We start from the raw sequence: 15785 nt of genomic DNA, 5'->3' as shown, positions 1-15785 counted from the left end.
TTTAGGCACACATTGTGGTCAACTTGCACACAATTTCCTCTTCTTTGCAAGTTTTTGTGCCCTTGGTCCCAGTTTTCTTTCTTAAGACCAGTTCATATATATCACTTGGTGCAGCAGTGTATAAAATGTATATATTTCACATTAAAATATGACTTTTGAATGACAGCTGAGAAGATCCAGAAATTTCTGGAAACTGAATTGGTTCCATCATATCAACAGACTTAGCCACACAAAGTTTGTAGATGGAATGTCCCAAGAGTAAAGTAGATGAAGACAAGCAACACGTTTTGATTTTGATTGCATTATAATAATAGAGAGTTGGTTCCTTTCAAGTCTTTTATTTTATCTCTACATTTACTCTATAGATATGCTGCTTGTGTGGATACGTTTGTTCTTCAAGGGTTTTCATTCTTGCCAAATGCAGATGCCAGCTTCACCTGTTATATGACATCACATCAGGTCTGGGGACCTTCACCTAGAAACCAAAAATGAGACGAGACAATTAAAAAGAGATCCATTGACCTACTAATGCCTGGCACAATATCATTGTGTTTTTATCTGGTTGCCCACTTTCTCACTCTCTCTTCTCTACGTTTTCTTTATTGTTTTGTTATTATTCACATTCTTGCTTAAGAAATGTATTCCTCCTATCTCAGTCATCTATCCTCTTTACTGTTTCATGTTTTGAAGTCCCTTGAGATGACTCCTAAGGGAAATTGTCTTGACCAGAGCAAAATTATTTGTACATAAAAAGAAGTTGATGCATTTAATCAATCACAGAGGTCTCTGTGTCTTTCAGGTTAACTGTAAATGTTGCTATGAAAGTACTCTGAGTTTATGATTAAGTGTCTCAACCAATTTAATACATTTTGGACAACTTGGAAGCAAATGATGATGATCAAGAACATGATCAAGCATGTTGTTGAGTTGTTTGCCTGGCCCCATAAGAAACAATTTAGCATAATTTGGGCCCAGTTCCCAGTTCAGTTGTCCTTTCTTTCAAAGTAGTTTTCCTCTCCCTTCAATATCTATCTTCTTAAAGGAGAAGGACAGTCACCAATCACAGGGGGGGGGCAGTACCCTTATCACTCTACTGTGCATGGGTCAGCCCTGGATTTTAAAGAAAGAAGCAGAAGAAGAGGATCATTTTTAGGAACTCGTTGAGAAGAACCCCAGCAAGTACAGTTTTCTGCTAATAGGAGCACCCGCCTGGGGTATCAGGAAAGTGATTACAATCACTTAAGTCTCATTTTAACCTTGTGCTATTGTATTTTCATCCTCTAGTTTTCTAGTTATTACCCCCACTTTACTGCTTCCTTTAGAACCCCTACAGTTTCTCATACCTTCAAAGATGTGTCCACATTCGAAAGTACTGGGTGAAAATTATCTTGTGGAGGTCTGAGTTTTGGTGAACCTTAAACAGAAAAGATACAATGGATGTCAAGAAGAAAATAGAATTGCTGTGAGGGTTAGGGACAGGAGTGGGAAAGACAACGTGTTTGTTGACTGACAACACCCAACAGTTAATGATTTAAACAAAGTCAAAAGGGTTAGTTGTGTGATTATAGAAATTTTAACTGAGCCCACAAAGCTCACTTAGAGAGACATATCCCCTGCAATTTTATATATATAGTATATATTTACTGTATGGTGCTGTGAATCACATTAGAACGGTGCTCCACAAGCAACAGTGACTTTGTAGTCTTTGTTTAGGATGACACCACTGACCCACACCCACTGGATGCAGAATATGAAAAGCAATGGGACGGGCCCACAACATGGTGCTCACAGTGATAAGATCTCCTTAGCATGGGTGGTACTATGAATTATGCTGCCATTGGAGTGCCACTAAAGAAGGCACTTCTCTAAAGGATAGGGTAGATTACTGCATTCCCTAATGGATATGCAGATCAATCTATAAACTTGCACAAGTGTCCTTGGTGCATCTCTGCAGATATCTTACCATCTGCATTATTGCCAGCTCCTGGGTTCCAGTTAGAGCCTACTGAATTGTTGTCCCCTTCAAAGCCGTCCTCATACCACCGCTGTTCTTCATCTATCAATCTGTGGAGAAAGGAGGTGACCATTCAGTTAAAGGAAGATAAGATCAGAACATCAACATTAGAAAAGTGGAAAGAAAGAAGAGGTAAGAGGGAGACTGAGATGGCACTCAATACAATAATTAAATCCCCCTTTTTGTTTCATGTAGACAGTAAAATATGGGTTGATTATGTACACAGAACAATCATGCTGAAGTTTCTGTTAATAAATATCTACAATGCAAATATGCAGATAAGACATAGTATCTCAGTTCCATACATTTACACTCATCAGATGTACAGAAAAATCTTTATATTGATTTACTATGACCTTTAACCACAACACAGTGGAGGCTAATATATAATAAGCTTGTGATATCTGATGTACACAGGCAACTTCCTCTTCATACAGTAGCAGGTTATATTTATATATCATTTTATTATATGCTTAGGAAAGTGTCATGCCCTGTTTTAATGTGTCTCATGGTCCTCATAACTAGGCATTCTTTTTCCCCCTTCCATGCCTTCATTGCCCAAATAAGGTTTCAGATGCATTTGAAGCCTTCCTAGAAAAGATTTAGGAGGAATTCGGAGGATACAGTGTTTTCCTACTTGCCTTCCAAAAATTGCTTTTAATGTAGATGTAATGTAAATGTAGAGTCATTTACCTTTCTTTGGATGGACCCCCTTTGCGTCGGTGAAGGAAGATAGACAAAGTCACAATGGTAATGATCAGTGCAGCCGTGGCAATTGGCACCCCAGCATAGACCCCAAGTTTATTGATGGACATCTGGCAATGGCTTCCAGTGTACCAGAACTGGTCTGATGTGGTGCAGCTACAAAGAGAGAAAGGGACATGGAAATAATTATGGCTGGTGCTTTGTAAGGGGAAGAACGTATTTAACAGTTGAAGCAGAGGTGTTGATAACTATTTTGGAGAATTGGAGGGTACCATATGTGCAAGAGGGATGGAATTTCATGAGGGTGGGAAGAGGGGGACTTCATGTGATACAGAGAGGGGCTGCCTATGGGTGTGCAAAGCAAATACATGTGGGGAAAAAGGGAGAGGGCGATATTTGGGAGAGGGTTGGTCCAACACATAGGAATTGTTGAAGGCAAATAGGTTTGAAAAGAAGGGGCTACATGTGGGAGAAAAAGTTACCTTCATCTGAAAAATGTAGGAGATCAAAGAGGAAGAGATATGTGACTACAAATAAGAGAAGATGGAGACTGCAGGTAAGTAAGGAAAATAACTATACTTTGGCAAGGGAGGAAACTACATATATAAGTAAGGAGGAGTGCAGTTATGAAGGGAATAATGGGAATGGACTAGGTAGTAGTGATGGTCGAATTTATTCGCCAGGCGCGAATTCGCGGTGAATTTGCGGGAATAAATTCGCAAAACGCCTGCGAAAAACGAGACGCCGGCGCCGTTTTGCAAATTTTTCGTATGTCAGAAGTAGGTGATATTAAGCATGACAAAATGGACTTCCCTAAGGATTACTTATGATGGCACTGCACATGGGACATAAGGGAGCTAAATTTGAAAGAGGTAAAAAGTATTAAATGATGGGGATCATCATATTTGTGAGAGGGTAGAATGTACATGAGAATGGGTATCACATATGGGAGAAGTGATAGCCTTTATATGTGAGAGGGAGGGTATATGTATATGAAGGGGAGGAGTGAAAAGCAAAGATTACTATATGTGTATGAGAGGGAGGAGCAAGGAAGTTAATTGGATCTATGTGTATACATGAGATATTACATGAGAGGAAGAATGGATAAGCAAGAGAACAATATGGACGTTTTCCACTTACAAGCAAAGTGGGCCTTGAAGTGTGACACTGCACTGGCCGTTGTTGCAGTTAATAGAATAGTCATTACTCTCGCTGCAGTTGGACACACAAGACACTGCTCCTGAAATGTTCTTCACGACATAGTATTTCCGCACCTCAGCTGGGAGGGTGACATCATTTAAACAGGCGTCTGTCATAAGAAAACACAATAGCTTAATGCACTTAGCTGAGATGTAATATTTATAATAAGGACTACAGTACAGAAGATGCAGGTTCTGGTTATTGAGAAGGGTTTCACTAAACTGTCCCTGGCATGGATTTGGGCATTAATGATTTATTTAATGATTTAATGATTTAACCCACCAGGTGGGCATTAACAATTTAACTATGTAAACCCCACCCCTGACACATTGTGACAATCTACCATCTGCAAAGTCATCAATAAATGCTGTGGCAGGTCTTGATGGCTGAGATCTTCCATGTGGCATGGGCAGGAGGTTAGGGATGGGCAAGGTTCTAAGCATTTCCGACTCACTCATCACTACCCTATTGTTCCAGGTTTATTGCACATCCAGATGGACCAGGAATTAATGGTACACAAGACTTGCAATGGGGCAATCTTTTTTGTGATCGCTTCTGAGGAATTGGCGAGAAGCCACAAAACGCGTCAAGCGTACGATCCACAATGTTGGGATGAGTTGGATCTGCTATGGATTTTTAAAGATGGACTATTAAAGATGATATTTTACTAATTATTTATACTCCTCTGTTTTTTGCTCCGTGTTTGGTTGGACATTACGTATACAATATATACCTGTAGGGGTCAGGATAACACATAAAGCACGGGAAGATTTTTGGATAGGGTAGTTGCTCCCTTAAATATATTGGACTGTTCAATAGGGTAATCTTTCCCCATAATGTAAAAAGGATGTATTGTGTTATACAGTGTTGAGCCTAATGCACAATCTTTCTCTGTTTGCTTTTGGTTCTCAAGATGGGCTCCCAAACCTCCCTCGTTAACGTTAAGCCCTGTTTTCTCTTTACCCACAAGGGCAGAATATTTATTTATTTATTGTTTAATCACAAATTCCTGAGATTAGTCCTACCTGGAACGTTTAACTTGGATCGAACCACTTTTGTAGTGTTTGGTTTAAAGCACAATTTCTCTGTGAGGGAAAGAAAACAATGTTAAATAGAGTCAATAGTCTTTACATCATTATGCGTGTCTTTGTGTGATTATACATCTGTACAACACGTGTCCTTTCTCAATTCCCTTTTCATATTCAGGTTTGTCGTGTATGTATTTCTTAGGTTTGCCTATTTTGTATTTGCTTGGCTGTTTTGTGTGTTTGTTTCCATAACGATCCTCCTCTGTACACAAATGACACCCACCATCGGAATTGTCTGTGCAATTGGTGGCGTTTAATATTGTCTCCATTTGGTCTAAGGAAGTGTCATAGTCTTCTATGAAGGTTTGCAACACGACCAGATGTTTAACTATTATACTTCCCGATCTGAAAAAAAAAGAGAAAGGAAATGATGGAAGGAAAGCCATGATAATGCCATGTTAACCACCAGGAGACTTTAAGAGGGAGAAGTTTATTAATACACTTGCCCACCTACTGGTATTTATTATGCACCTATGCTGCTATTATATGGAATCTTTGAATACTTACTTGATTGATATGATTTCCACGTGCTGGTAGTTAGGTACTTTCTCATACACCTTTTTCATCTGCAAAAAAGGAAGATAAGAAATCCAATCTTTTCATAATCTGTGATGTCGAGAATTGGCCCAACATGATCTAAAATTCTTTAGAGAACTTACCTCCGCCTGAAACCGCTTGTCAAAGTTCTTATATAGCGGTGAGTTTGTATTGTTCAGCTCCTGGTCATATTTTTCATTCTCCACTGTGACTGTGACGTCCACCTTGGTGATAATCTCTGTGATTATGGCAGAAGCAGAGAACAATGAAATTAGTTCATTACTCTCACAAGAACTAGATCTTTCATAAATGGTCCAACAGAAAAACAAAACACTTCAAAAGTCAAACAAGGGAATGGCTTATCAATTGGCAAACTAAAGCTTGAGCCTAGTCATGGGATCCTCAGTAGCTACTTGTAAGTTTCTTGTACAGGAGACTTGTCTCAACACAAAATAGCATCAATGAGCTTTTGTGTGGTGATCAAGCTTTCATCAAATGATCACCTTTAGAACAAAGTAATACATAGTAATGACCCCTCTTGAGTAAATCAGTATTCTTACTGTAAGCATGATCCATGGATGTACGTACCTGGTCTAATCTCGCTCGAGATTAATTCACACAGTCTCCCATAGAAGTTCTGTTTACACACGCATTTTGTTCCATCGTAATAACCACCGTTCTTACAAACAACACCTACATTTAGAAAGGAAAAAAATGGTTACCCACTTGAGTTTGAAAGGGAAGGTCTATTTGGTAGAGCCAGTTATAAATGGGGCATGTTGAATAATAGACTTCATACTCAACATTATTATATAATAATTACATATTTTTAATGAGAAGAACATTTTACATGGACTACAGAGGAGTCACTACTTATGATCCACAGTTACAGCTCTGTAGTAAATACACAATTCATCCTGTGGGCATTTCTGCAAATTTTATATTACACCGGTACATTATATACTATCGTAGCTAGCCATTTGTTTTTAGCCATGCTGAGATTAACAAAATCTGGCAAAGTAATTCTATAGATTTTATGAAAAATTTAGACAGGTCTCACCTGGTTTTGAGGCTGATGTAGTAACCGTAATGGCTGCAGTAGTTATAGAGGGTCCATCTGTTATTGTTCCAGTAAGACTAGATGTTCTCTCTGTAATTGTTCCAGTAGAACTCGATGTGTAACCTGTAGTTAATACTAGAGAGCTGGATGTGTCCCCTAGAGTTGTTACAGCAGGACTAACTGTTTCCCCTTTTGTTACTTCAGAGGTAGACGTGACCCTTGGAGATGTAACGTCAGACCTGGATGTGCTCCCTGGGGTTATTACATCAGGACTGGAAGTGCCACTTAGGGTTGTTATATCAGAACTGGAAGTGTCACTAGGAGTTGTTACATCAGAACTGGAAGTGCCACTTAGGGTTGTTACATCAGAACTGGAAGTGTCACTAGGAGTTGTTACATCAGAACTGGAAGTGCCACTTAGGGTTGTTATATCAGAACTGGAAGTATCACTAGGGGTTGTTACATCAGAACTGGAAGTGTCACTAGGAGTTGTTACATCAGAACTGGAAGTGCCACTTAGGGTTGTTATATCAGAACTGGAAGTATCACTAGGGGTTGTTACATCAGAACTGGAAGTGTCACTAGGAGTTGTTACATCAGAACTGGAAGTGCCACTTAGGGTTGTTATATCAGAACTGGAAGTATCACTAGGGGTTGTTACATCAGAACTGGAAGTGTCACTAGGAGTTGTTACATCAGGACTGGAAGTGCCACTTAGGGTTGTTATATCAGAACTGGAAGTGCCACTTAGGGTTGTTATATCAGAACTGGAAGTATCAATAGGGGTTGTTACATCAGAACTGGAAGTGTCACTAGGAGTTGTTACATCAGGACTGGAAGTGCCACTTAGGGTTGTTATATCAGAACTGGAAGTATCACTAGGGGTTGTTACATCAGAACTGGAAGTGTCACTAGAGGTTGCTGCATCAGAACTGGAAGTGTCACTAGGGGTTGTTACATCAGAACTGGAAGTGTCAATAGGGGTTGTTACATCAGAACTGGAAGTGTCACTAGGGGTTGTTACATCAGAACTGGAAGTGTCACTAGGGGTTGTTACATCAGAACTGGAAGTGTCACTAGGTGTTGTTACATCAGGACTGGAAGTGTCACTAGGTGTTGTTACATCAGGACTGGAAGTATCACTAGAGGTTGTTACATCAGAACTGGAAGTATCACTAGGGGTTGTTACATCAGAACTGGAAGTGTCACTAGGGGTTGTTATATCAGAACTGGAAGTGTCCCTAGGGGTTGTTACATCAGAACTGGAAGTGTCACTAGGGGTTGTTATATCAGAACTGGAAGTGTCACTAGGGGTTGTTACATCAGAACTGGAAGCATCACTAGGGGTTGTTACATCAGAACTGGAAGTATCATCAGGGGTTGTTATATCAGAACTGGAAGTGTCACTAGGGGTTGTTATATCAGAACTGGAAGTGTCGCTAGGTGTTGTTACATCAGGACTGGAAGTATCACTAGAGGTTGTTACATCAGAACTGGAAGTATCACTAGGGGTTGTTACATCAGAACTGGAAGTGTCACTAGGGGTTGTTATATCAGAACTGGAAGTGTCACTAGGGGTTGTTATATCAGAACTGGAAGTATCATCAGGGGTTGTTATATCAGAACTGGAAGTATCATCAGGGGTTGTTACATCAGGACTAGAAGTATCACTAGGGGTTGTTACATCAGAACTGGAAGTATCATCAGGGGTTGTTATATCAGAACTGGAAGTATCATCAGGGGTTGTTACATCAGAACTGGAAGTATCATCAGGGGTTGTTACATCAGAACTGGAAGTATCATCAGGGGTTGTTACATCAGAACTGGAAGTATCATCAGGGGTTGTTACATCGGAACTGGAAGTATCATCAGGGGTTGTTACATCAGGACTGGAAGTATCATAAGGGGTTGTTACATCAGAACTGGAAGTATCATCAGGGGTTGTTACATCAGAACTGGAAGTATCATCAGGAGTTGTTACATCAGAACTGGAAGTATCACTAGGGGTTGTTACATCAGAACTGGAAGTGTCACTAGAGGTTGTTACATCAGAACTGGAAGTATCATCAGGGGTTGTTACATCAGAACTGGAAGTATCATCAGGGGTTGTTACATCAGAACTGGAAGTATCATCAGGAGTTGTTACATCAGAACTGGAAGTATCATCAGGGGTTGTTACATCAGAACTGGAAGTATCATAAGGGGTTGTTACATCAGAACTGGAAGTATCATCAGGGGTTGTTACATCAGAACTGGAAGTATCATCAGGAGTTGTTACATCAGAACTGGAAGTATCATCAGGGGTTGTTACATCAGAACTGGAAGTATCATCGGGGGTTGTTACATCAGAACTGGAAGTATCATCGGGGGTTGTTACATCAGAACTGGAAGTATCATCGGGGGTTGTTACATCAGAACTGGAAGTATCATCAGGGGTTGTTACATCAGAACTGGAAGTATCATCAGGGGTTGTTACATCAGAACTGGAAGTATCATCAGGGGTTGTTACATCAGAACTGGAAGTATCATCAGGGGTTGTTACATCAGAACTGGAAGTATCATCAGGGGTTGTTACATCAGAACTGGAAGTATCATCAGGGGTTGTTACATCAGAACTGGAAGTATCATAAGGGGTGGGTGATGTAGTCTCACCACCTGAAATAATTTAAAAATACATATATTATTGGAGTGAATCCATCAAGATTAAATTGCACAAGAAGTATAGAGGTGGCTAATTGTATAATTTGCTCTGTCACCAAAGTATTGACCCACTGACTAGACACATGACCACATCATAACTGTAATACCATTGTTGTTTCTGTGCATGTATCACTGTATATAGCAAAATATTATATGGACAACATATAAACAATGGGGGTCATTTTTCAACACAGGACAAAAAAAACCCATGGCAACTAATTAAATTGTTGCATTCCTTGTTCTACCTGCTGCTGGCTTTGAAAAGCTAATCACTAATTGGTTGCTATGGGTAACTGCCAATGGACAAATTTGCGAAGTGTAGATAAATTACCCCAATGTCTTTTGATTTGTTGTTGTTTTATTTGTTTATTTGTTGGTTAGCAAAACAGTTATGTTTTGAAAAAAGTTAATTGATTTTTAATGATAGTTGTTGTGTTATTACTAATAAAATTACAGAATTTAAAAATTAATTTATAGGTGCATCATTGGGGAGCATTTATGGAAAGCAGGTAGAGTCAGAGAAAGGGGTCCCCTAAAGAAACATAGGAAGGTTCTTTTCCCTTCTGCAGGTCAAATAAATTGGTGGGCACTGGAGTTCGATGCCTCAAGAAAGGAGCTCTCAGAACTTAAAACTATTGTTCCTGACTAGTGACCATCAATCATAGTAACCCAAGGTAGCCTCAGTTAAAGCTAGTCATAAACTTACTAGGAAGCTGTATCAGAGTATTAATCTTTACTTAACTACCTTAATCATGACCCTAAAGTGTAATGGACAAGATGAATATTAAATGGAGACAAGGGTGTGGCTCGAGAACCTCAGCTAAGGTGGCCCTTCTGCAGGGGGAGTCAGCTGTAGACATTACATGGAGCTTCCATGAAGGACATTTAGCTATGATATAAATTGGGGGACCACTACCTTTTTACATTCAAAAGTAAAAATAGTTAGGGAGCAACACACCATGAAAAAAAGGTCCTGGGGTTTAAAATAAGGGCTGTTATTGGCTAATTGTTGGCCCCTATGTGGACTGGCAGCCTTCAGGAGACTCTGTTTGGCAGTACATCTGGTTTTTATACAACCAAAACTTGCCTCCAAGCCAATAATTCAAAAATAATCACCTGCTTTGAGACCACTGGGAGCAACAACCAGCTGGTTGGCATGTTTGCCCCTACTAGGGGGGTTGTTATTTATCCCTAAATGCCAGGAAACATTTCAATAATGTAAGACTCCAAGAAGTACTTGCTATTGGTAAATATTTACTGACATCTTTGTGTTTTACAGAAGTTCATTATTTGATTTTTGAAGCATCCAATGAAAAATAATGGTAAAAGAAGATGTTCCCTTATATATTTGCATCATTTTGGGTAGAAACAAAGAGTATATGTATCATATACACCCAAACTAATGTATAGTCCACAAAAGAACAATCAGGCCTATAACATATAACACTGTTGAAATACCAAGCACTGCACTCCCTAGAGTGGTGATCCCCATCCAGTGGCTCACGAGTAACATGTTCTTCACCAACCCCTTGAGTGCTGCTCCCAGTGGCCTCAAATCAGGTGCTTATTTTTGAATTCCAGGTTGGGAGGCAAGTTTAAGTTGCATAAAAATCAGGTGTACTGCCAAACAGAGTCTCCTGTAGGCTGTCAGTCCACATAGGGGCTACCAAATGGCCAATCACAGCCCTTCCGTTACTCCCCAATTGCCAAGGAATCGGAATTGATGATGTACAATAAAAAAGTGCCAAAAATACAACATACAGTACCATTCATGGCGCACACAAAAAACTAAACTTTAAATTCTCATTTACCATTTAGGGGTAAATTTATCAAAGGTTGAGGTGAATTTTTGAATTCAAAAAATTAGAATTTCGAGCTATTTTTTGTGTACTTCGACTAGGGAATAGTCCAAATTCAATTCGAATTTGAAAGAAAATTCAAAAATCTGAATAATGAAATTTATCTCTTTAAAAATTCGACTTCGACCATTCGCCATCTAAAAGCTGCCGAATTGCTGTTGTAGCCTATGGGGACCTCCTAGAACCTATTTGGAGTCAATTGGTGGACTTTGAAAAATCGAAGGTTTTTTTGGAAAAACTTTGATTCGAATTCGATCGAATGCACTATTACTTCGATTCATACAATTCGAATTCTGGCGAATACAGACCTATTCGATTGAAAACAGACCTATTCGGCCAAAAAAACTTGGACTTAATTTCGGTTGGTCTTTTTGGATTAGAATTTCGAAGTTTTTCAAATTTGAAATTTGACCCTTGATAAATATGCCCCTAAATGTAGCAATTACTTCTTCAGTACATTTTAATGAAGGCTTCTCATGCATCCTTAAAGAGCATGAAGAATGCACCCAAGTTTCCCCAAAAACTATATTGATTCAGAAGATTTGGACCATTTTTTTTTTGAGACTTGTATATCACACAGCCTTTTTCATTGTTTTGGGGGTTGATTTATGTGTATGACTGTTTGCTAATAAAATGGTTAATGGACCCCAAAGATGATGAGTTGGTTCAGAGAAGATGTAAATGATGATAACAAGGACTATAAAGGTGTCAAAGAAAACCCTAAAGTCACGACAACACAGGCAAGATGAACAGTCGTCTGTACTGGTCTTTAGGTAACCGAGTTTACTACAATATTGAAAATATAATTTACTCACCTGCCATACGATGAAAAAGGAGCAGCACCAGAAGAGCTTTGCAAAGCAACCCCATGTTATATATATTCCAGTGTTTTCCAAAACCAAGCAAAATCTGCTCTGTGATACTTGTTATTTTCTGTAGAATCCCAAGCGATTAGTAAAGATTCAATCCAAAGGCTCACAAAAGTTCTGCAATTTGTCCTTTGCCAGGGATATTATCTTTCTCCTGTCGTGCTACTGAACTGATGCTCATAGGGCACACAGTGGCTAATATATATACTGTATATCACTGGGTGTGACGCAAAGGCAGCTGGAAAGAGAAGGGAGGGGACAAATGAATAGGTAACTGGACAAGATATGACATAGGAGTGAGAACAATAACGTTCGGACGCAAGAACTTTATAGGATGCAAAGGTCACTGGTGCTTATCTCACTCTGAGTGCTTAAAACAAAGCTACTTGATAGGAACTTGGGGTAAAGAGATGTTACTGATATAGGCTTTATATATACTCGTGACCTGGGCTTTTCTGGATAACGGATCTTTCCGTAATTTGGATCTTCATACCTTAAGTCTACTAGAAAATCATGTAAACATGAAATAACCCCAATAGGCTGGCTCTTCTGCCCATAAGGATTAATTATATCTTAGTTGGGATCAAGTCCAAGCGACTGTTTTATTATTACACAGAAAAAGGAAATCATTTTTTAAAAATCTGGATTATTTGGATAAAATGGAGTCTATGGGAGACGGCCTTTCTGTAAGAGGTTTCTGGATAATGGATCCCATACCTGTATATATATATATATATATATATATATATATATATGTATATATATATATATATATATAAAACAAGGGAAAGTTGTGCTCACCACTAGTTTTTAAAATCATTAGGCGGGGGTGCAGCGAGGCTGTGACCACAAAATACATATAGACAAATACAAGAGTCCTCTGCACTCAACCCATTATCAATATATTTAAGACAGAGACATTTTGTGCTACTGCTACTGAAAAATGCCTTACCCTTTAAACAAAACAGGGATTGTTTGTCCATATATTACAATATATTTAAGCTGAACAACTACGTCAAAGTCATCCCATATCTGGCCAGTCCTATGCTCAATTTTCATCTGATATGTGTGTATCTGTGAACAAATTTGTACAAAACGAAGGGGAACATAGTTTTGTAATTTTTTCAGTGCAGGTGTGATCACATTTTTGATTCGAAAATGCTCACCCTCTTTATAACACAGCATTAGATACTGATCATGGATCCTATCCTTCTCTAGGGCAATTGGCATTCTCAATCAAAAGGTGGATGATTTTGACCCTTTGCTTCCTCAACCTCTGGAGATATAAAATGTGTGGGCTTTAGAAGATTCAAGATCAGCCATTGTCCACATCCTTTAAGGTCCCAACCTACAGTGAGGACCCTTCCTACTTCACAGGCAAGGTTACAGATATAGACAAATATTCATTTCCAGTTATTAAGCAATAGTTCCAAATATTTCTAACACCACAAAATCACAGAGAAGTCATCAATGAATTTGCCAGAATGCCCCTGGAATCCCCTAATGATTTGTCCAGGGAAGGAGGAGCCACAAGTGTAAGATGTTTGGCATTCGTTTTCAGAATGACACCAATAAGTGTTGCAAAATGATAATCATTGAGCTGAGTCAGAGTTCAGAATCTTGTCTTATTTTAGCTCTGCTATTTCTAGCGCTGACGCATTTCACTCACTATAAACCCTTGTCACCAAATAAATATATGGGTCTAAAGTATCTGCAATAAATGCAATGGGGCTCACATTTATGAAATACAAACATAAACGGGTAAATGACCAATAATAAACTTCTACAGTAGCAATTATGTGCAAGATACTCTCCAGTATTAAAAAATGTTTTTTTTTTACAAAGGGAGGCATAATTCTTCCCCTTTACGAAGCACTCAGTATCTACATGATGGTCTCAGTTCTCAAAAGTAACATTAATGAAATAGAGAGTAAAGAGAAGAGACTAAGGTAATAAAGGGAACTGAAGGTCTAAGTTATGAGGAAAAGATGACCTGGCATTGGTTAAAATTATTACTATTTTGCTCTCTTTAATTTTAAGGGTATTTTCTGGGGAAGCTTTTTCCTTCTTCTTTTTTTTAAGACAACTTAAGCAAGATCTTTAATTTTAGTTTTTCAAACTTAAAATTTGTCAAACAAATAACAATCTCCAAAAAATTCAAATGAAAAAAAAAAATGAAATAGCTAAATGATAGTGTTATAGTATAGAATTATACTGTAATCAAATTTTATATGATTCAAAGTTTTCGTAAACCTGCAAGAAATAAAATGTCTTTTTGGATGAAACCGATTGAGTTTAAATTAGATTTTTTTTTTTTTATGTACAGTGTATAGGTCAAAAACCCAGAGCAGTACGACCCATAATGTTTCAGAAACTCCACTAGAAATTAATATACTTTAAATAACATCTGCAAAAACGCCCTTAGTAGTAAGTTGACCCCAGAAAATATATCTGTACATTCTGATAAATAGATAATGGGTGAATATGGACATCAAATAAAAGATTATATATGTTCTCACGTACAAAAATAAAACATAATATCCATGCTGGGGGGGGTCTTCTGAACAATTTGATGAACTGCATGCATATAATTACCTAATTATGTCGCAGTTAGAGTCTCCAAAAATGTCTTTCAAATTTTTAAGCTTGAATCTTTGAGATTTGTAAAAAAAAATAGTTATAAAAAAAATCTTGAAAATTCACAATTGTTACTTAAAAACTGGTGTGCTTCTGTTTAAGTCAACTGGAGGTGTATTTTCAATATACAAGCTATTTAATTGCTTCAGTTAAAATTCAAGTTATTTCAAAATTTTGTCAAACGCTTGTATCCAAGGGATCAGTAAATGACTTGCCGCTCTTTATTGTCTGAATGACGTTCAAGTTAGGTGATAGCCATAGGACAGGAGGAAGTGACCTTTATTTGCATTCCCTTTTGTAAATGACCCCTTATTTCTTCATATTTCAGACTACAACGCAATTTTTATGACATTTTTGAAAATTGCTAAACTGCTTGTTTTTTTTTTTTACAGCTTCTTATCTCCCACATGTCCTTAAGTACGAAGATAAAACATCGTAAATATAAAAGCGGGAGGTACAGTACATGTTGGGACATGGTATGGAAACAGTCCATCTGAATTTTCATGGCGGACGCTTTCATGGTTGCTGAAAATCCTAACGGGGTTATTTACTAAATTCAATTTATTTCATAATATTAATAAAAAAAAAAGCTTGACTAAATTCTCATTTAATCTAATCTAATTTTAGCTAATTTAATGATAAAATAATTCAAATTAATTGTATCATGAAAAAAACTCAATATAATCAAGCAAAAACTCGAATCGTACTAATGTTTCCGGGCCCTTTTTTTGAAAACCCCGAAATGGTTGGATTTTCGGGCTAAACCCAGTTCAGACCACAATCAATTTGGGATAGGTGCTTCTCCTATTGCCTTATACAGGTCCTCAGAAAAATTCAAGTTTAGTAAATAACCTCCTATATGTCCCCTACGTTAACACCAGAAAACCATATATTTTTGGAAGGTACACATTCTGACAAATTCAAAATGGCAATTTTGCATATTTATGTTCAGTTGTAGACCGGCACAAACTGGACTTCACTCCAAAATTTGATGCAGAAAAAAGAAGTAGCTTATTTAACAAAAAAAGGACATCTCAAAAAGTAGACTTAAGGTGGCCATAGACGCGCAGAAAATATTGTACGAAACAAATATACTATTTGATATTTGGTGTGTGT

General features: G+C 38.0%; 1 protein-coding gene across 1 annotated transcript; it reads right to left on the bottom strand.

Annotated features, from left to right (window-relative positions):
- Positions 1 to 322: 322 nt before the first annotated feature.
- LOC121401289 (dentin sialophosphoprotein-like) lies at positions 323 to 12186 on the bottom strand. Its single transcript, XM_041585642.1, has 12 exons — positions 11979 to 12186; positions 6605 to 9259; positions 6133 to 6237; positions 5667 to 5782; positions 5515 to 5573; positions 5231 to 5352; positions 4945 to 5004; positions 3860 to 4028; positions 2708 to 2875; positions 1964 to 2064; positions 1344 to 1414; positions 323 to 475 (listed from the first exon to the last, which is right to left on the bottom strand). Exons 1-12 carry the CDS (start codon positions 12031 to 12033, stop codon positions 434 to 436), a joined length of 3723 nt encoding a protein of 1240 aa, XP_041441576.1. The 5' UTR covers positions 12034 to 12186; the 3' UTR covers positions 323 to 433.
- Between the last annotated feature and the right edge of the window lie 3599 nt (positions 12187 to 15785).

This window comes from Xenopus laevis, chromosome 3L (assembly GCF_017654675.1).
Source record: "Xenopus laevis strain J_2021 chromosome 3L, Xenopus_laevis_v10.1, whole genome shotgun sequence".
In the NCBI taxonomy this organism is placed as follows: Eukaryota; Metazoa; Chordata; class Amphibia; order Anura; family Pipidae; genus Xenopus; species Xenopus laevis.
The sequence above is the reverse complement of the archived record's forward strand: the minus strand, read 5'-3'. Positions and strand labels throughout refer to the sequence as shown.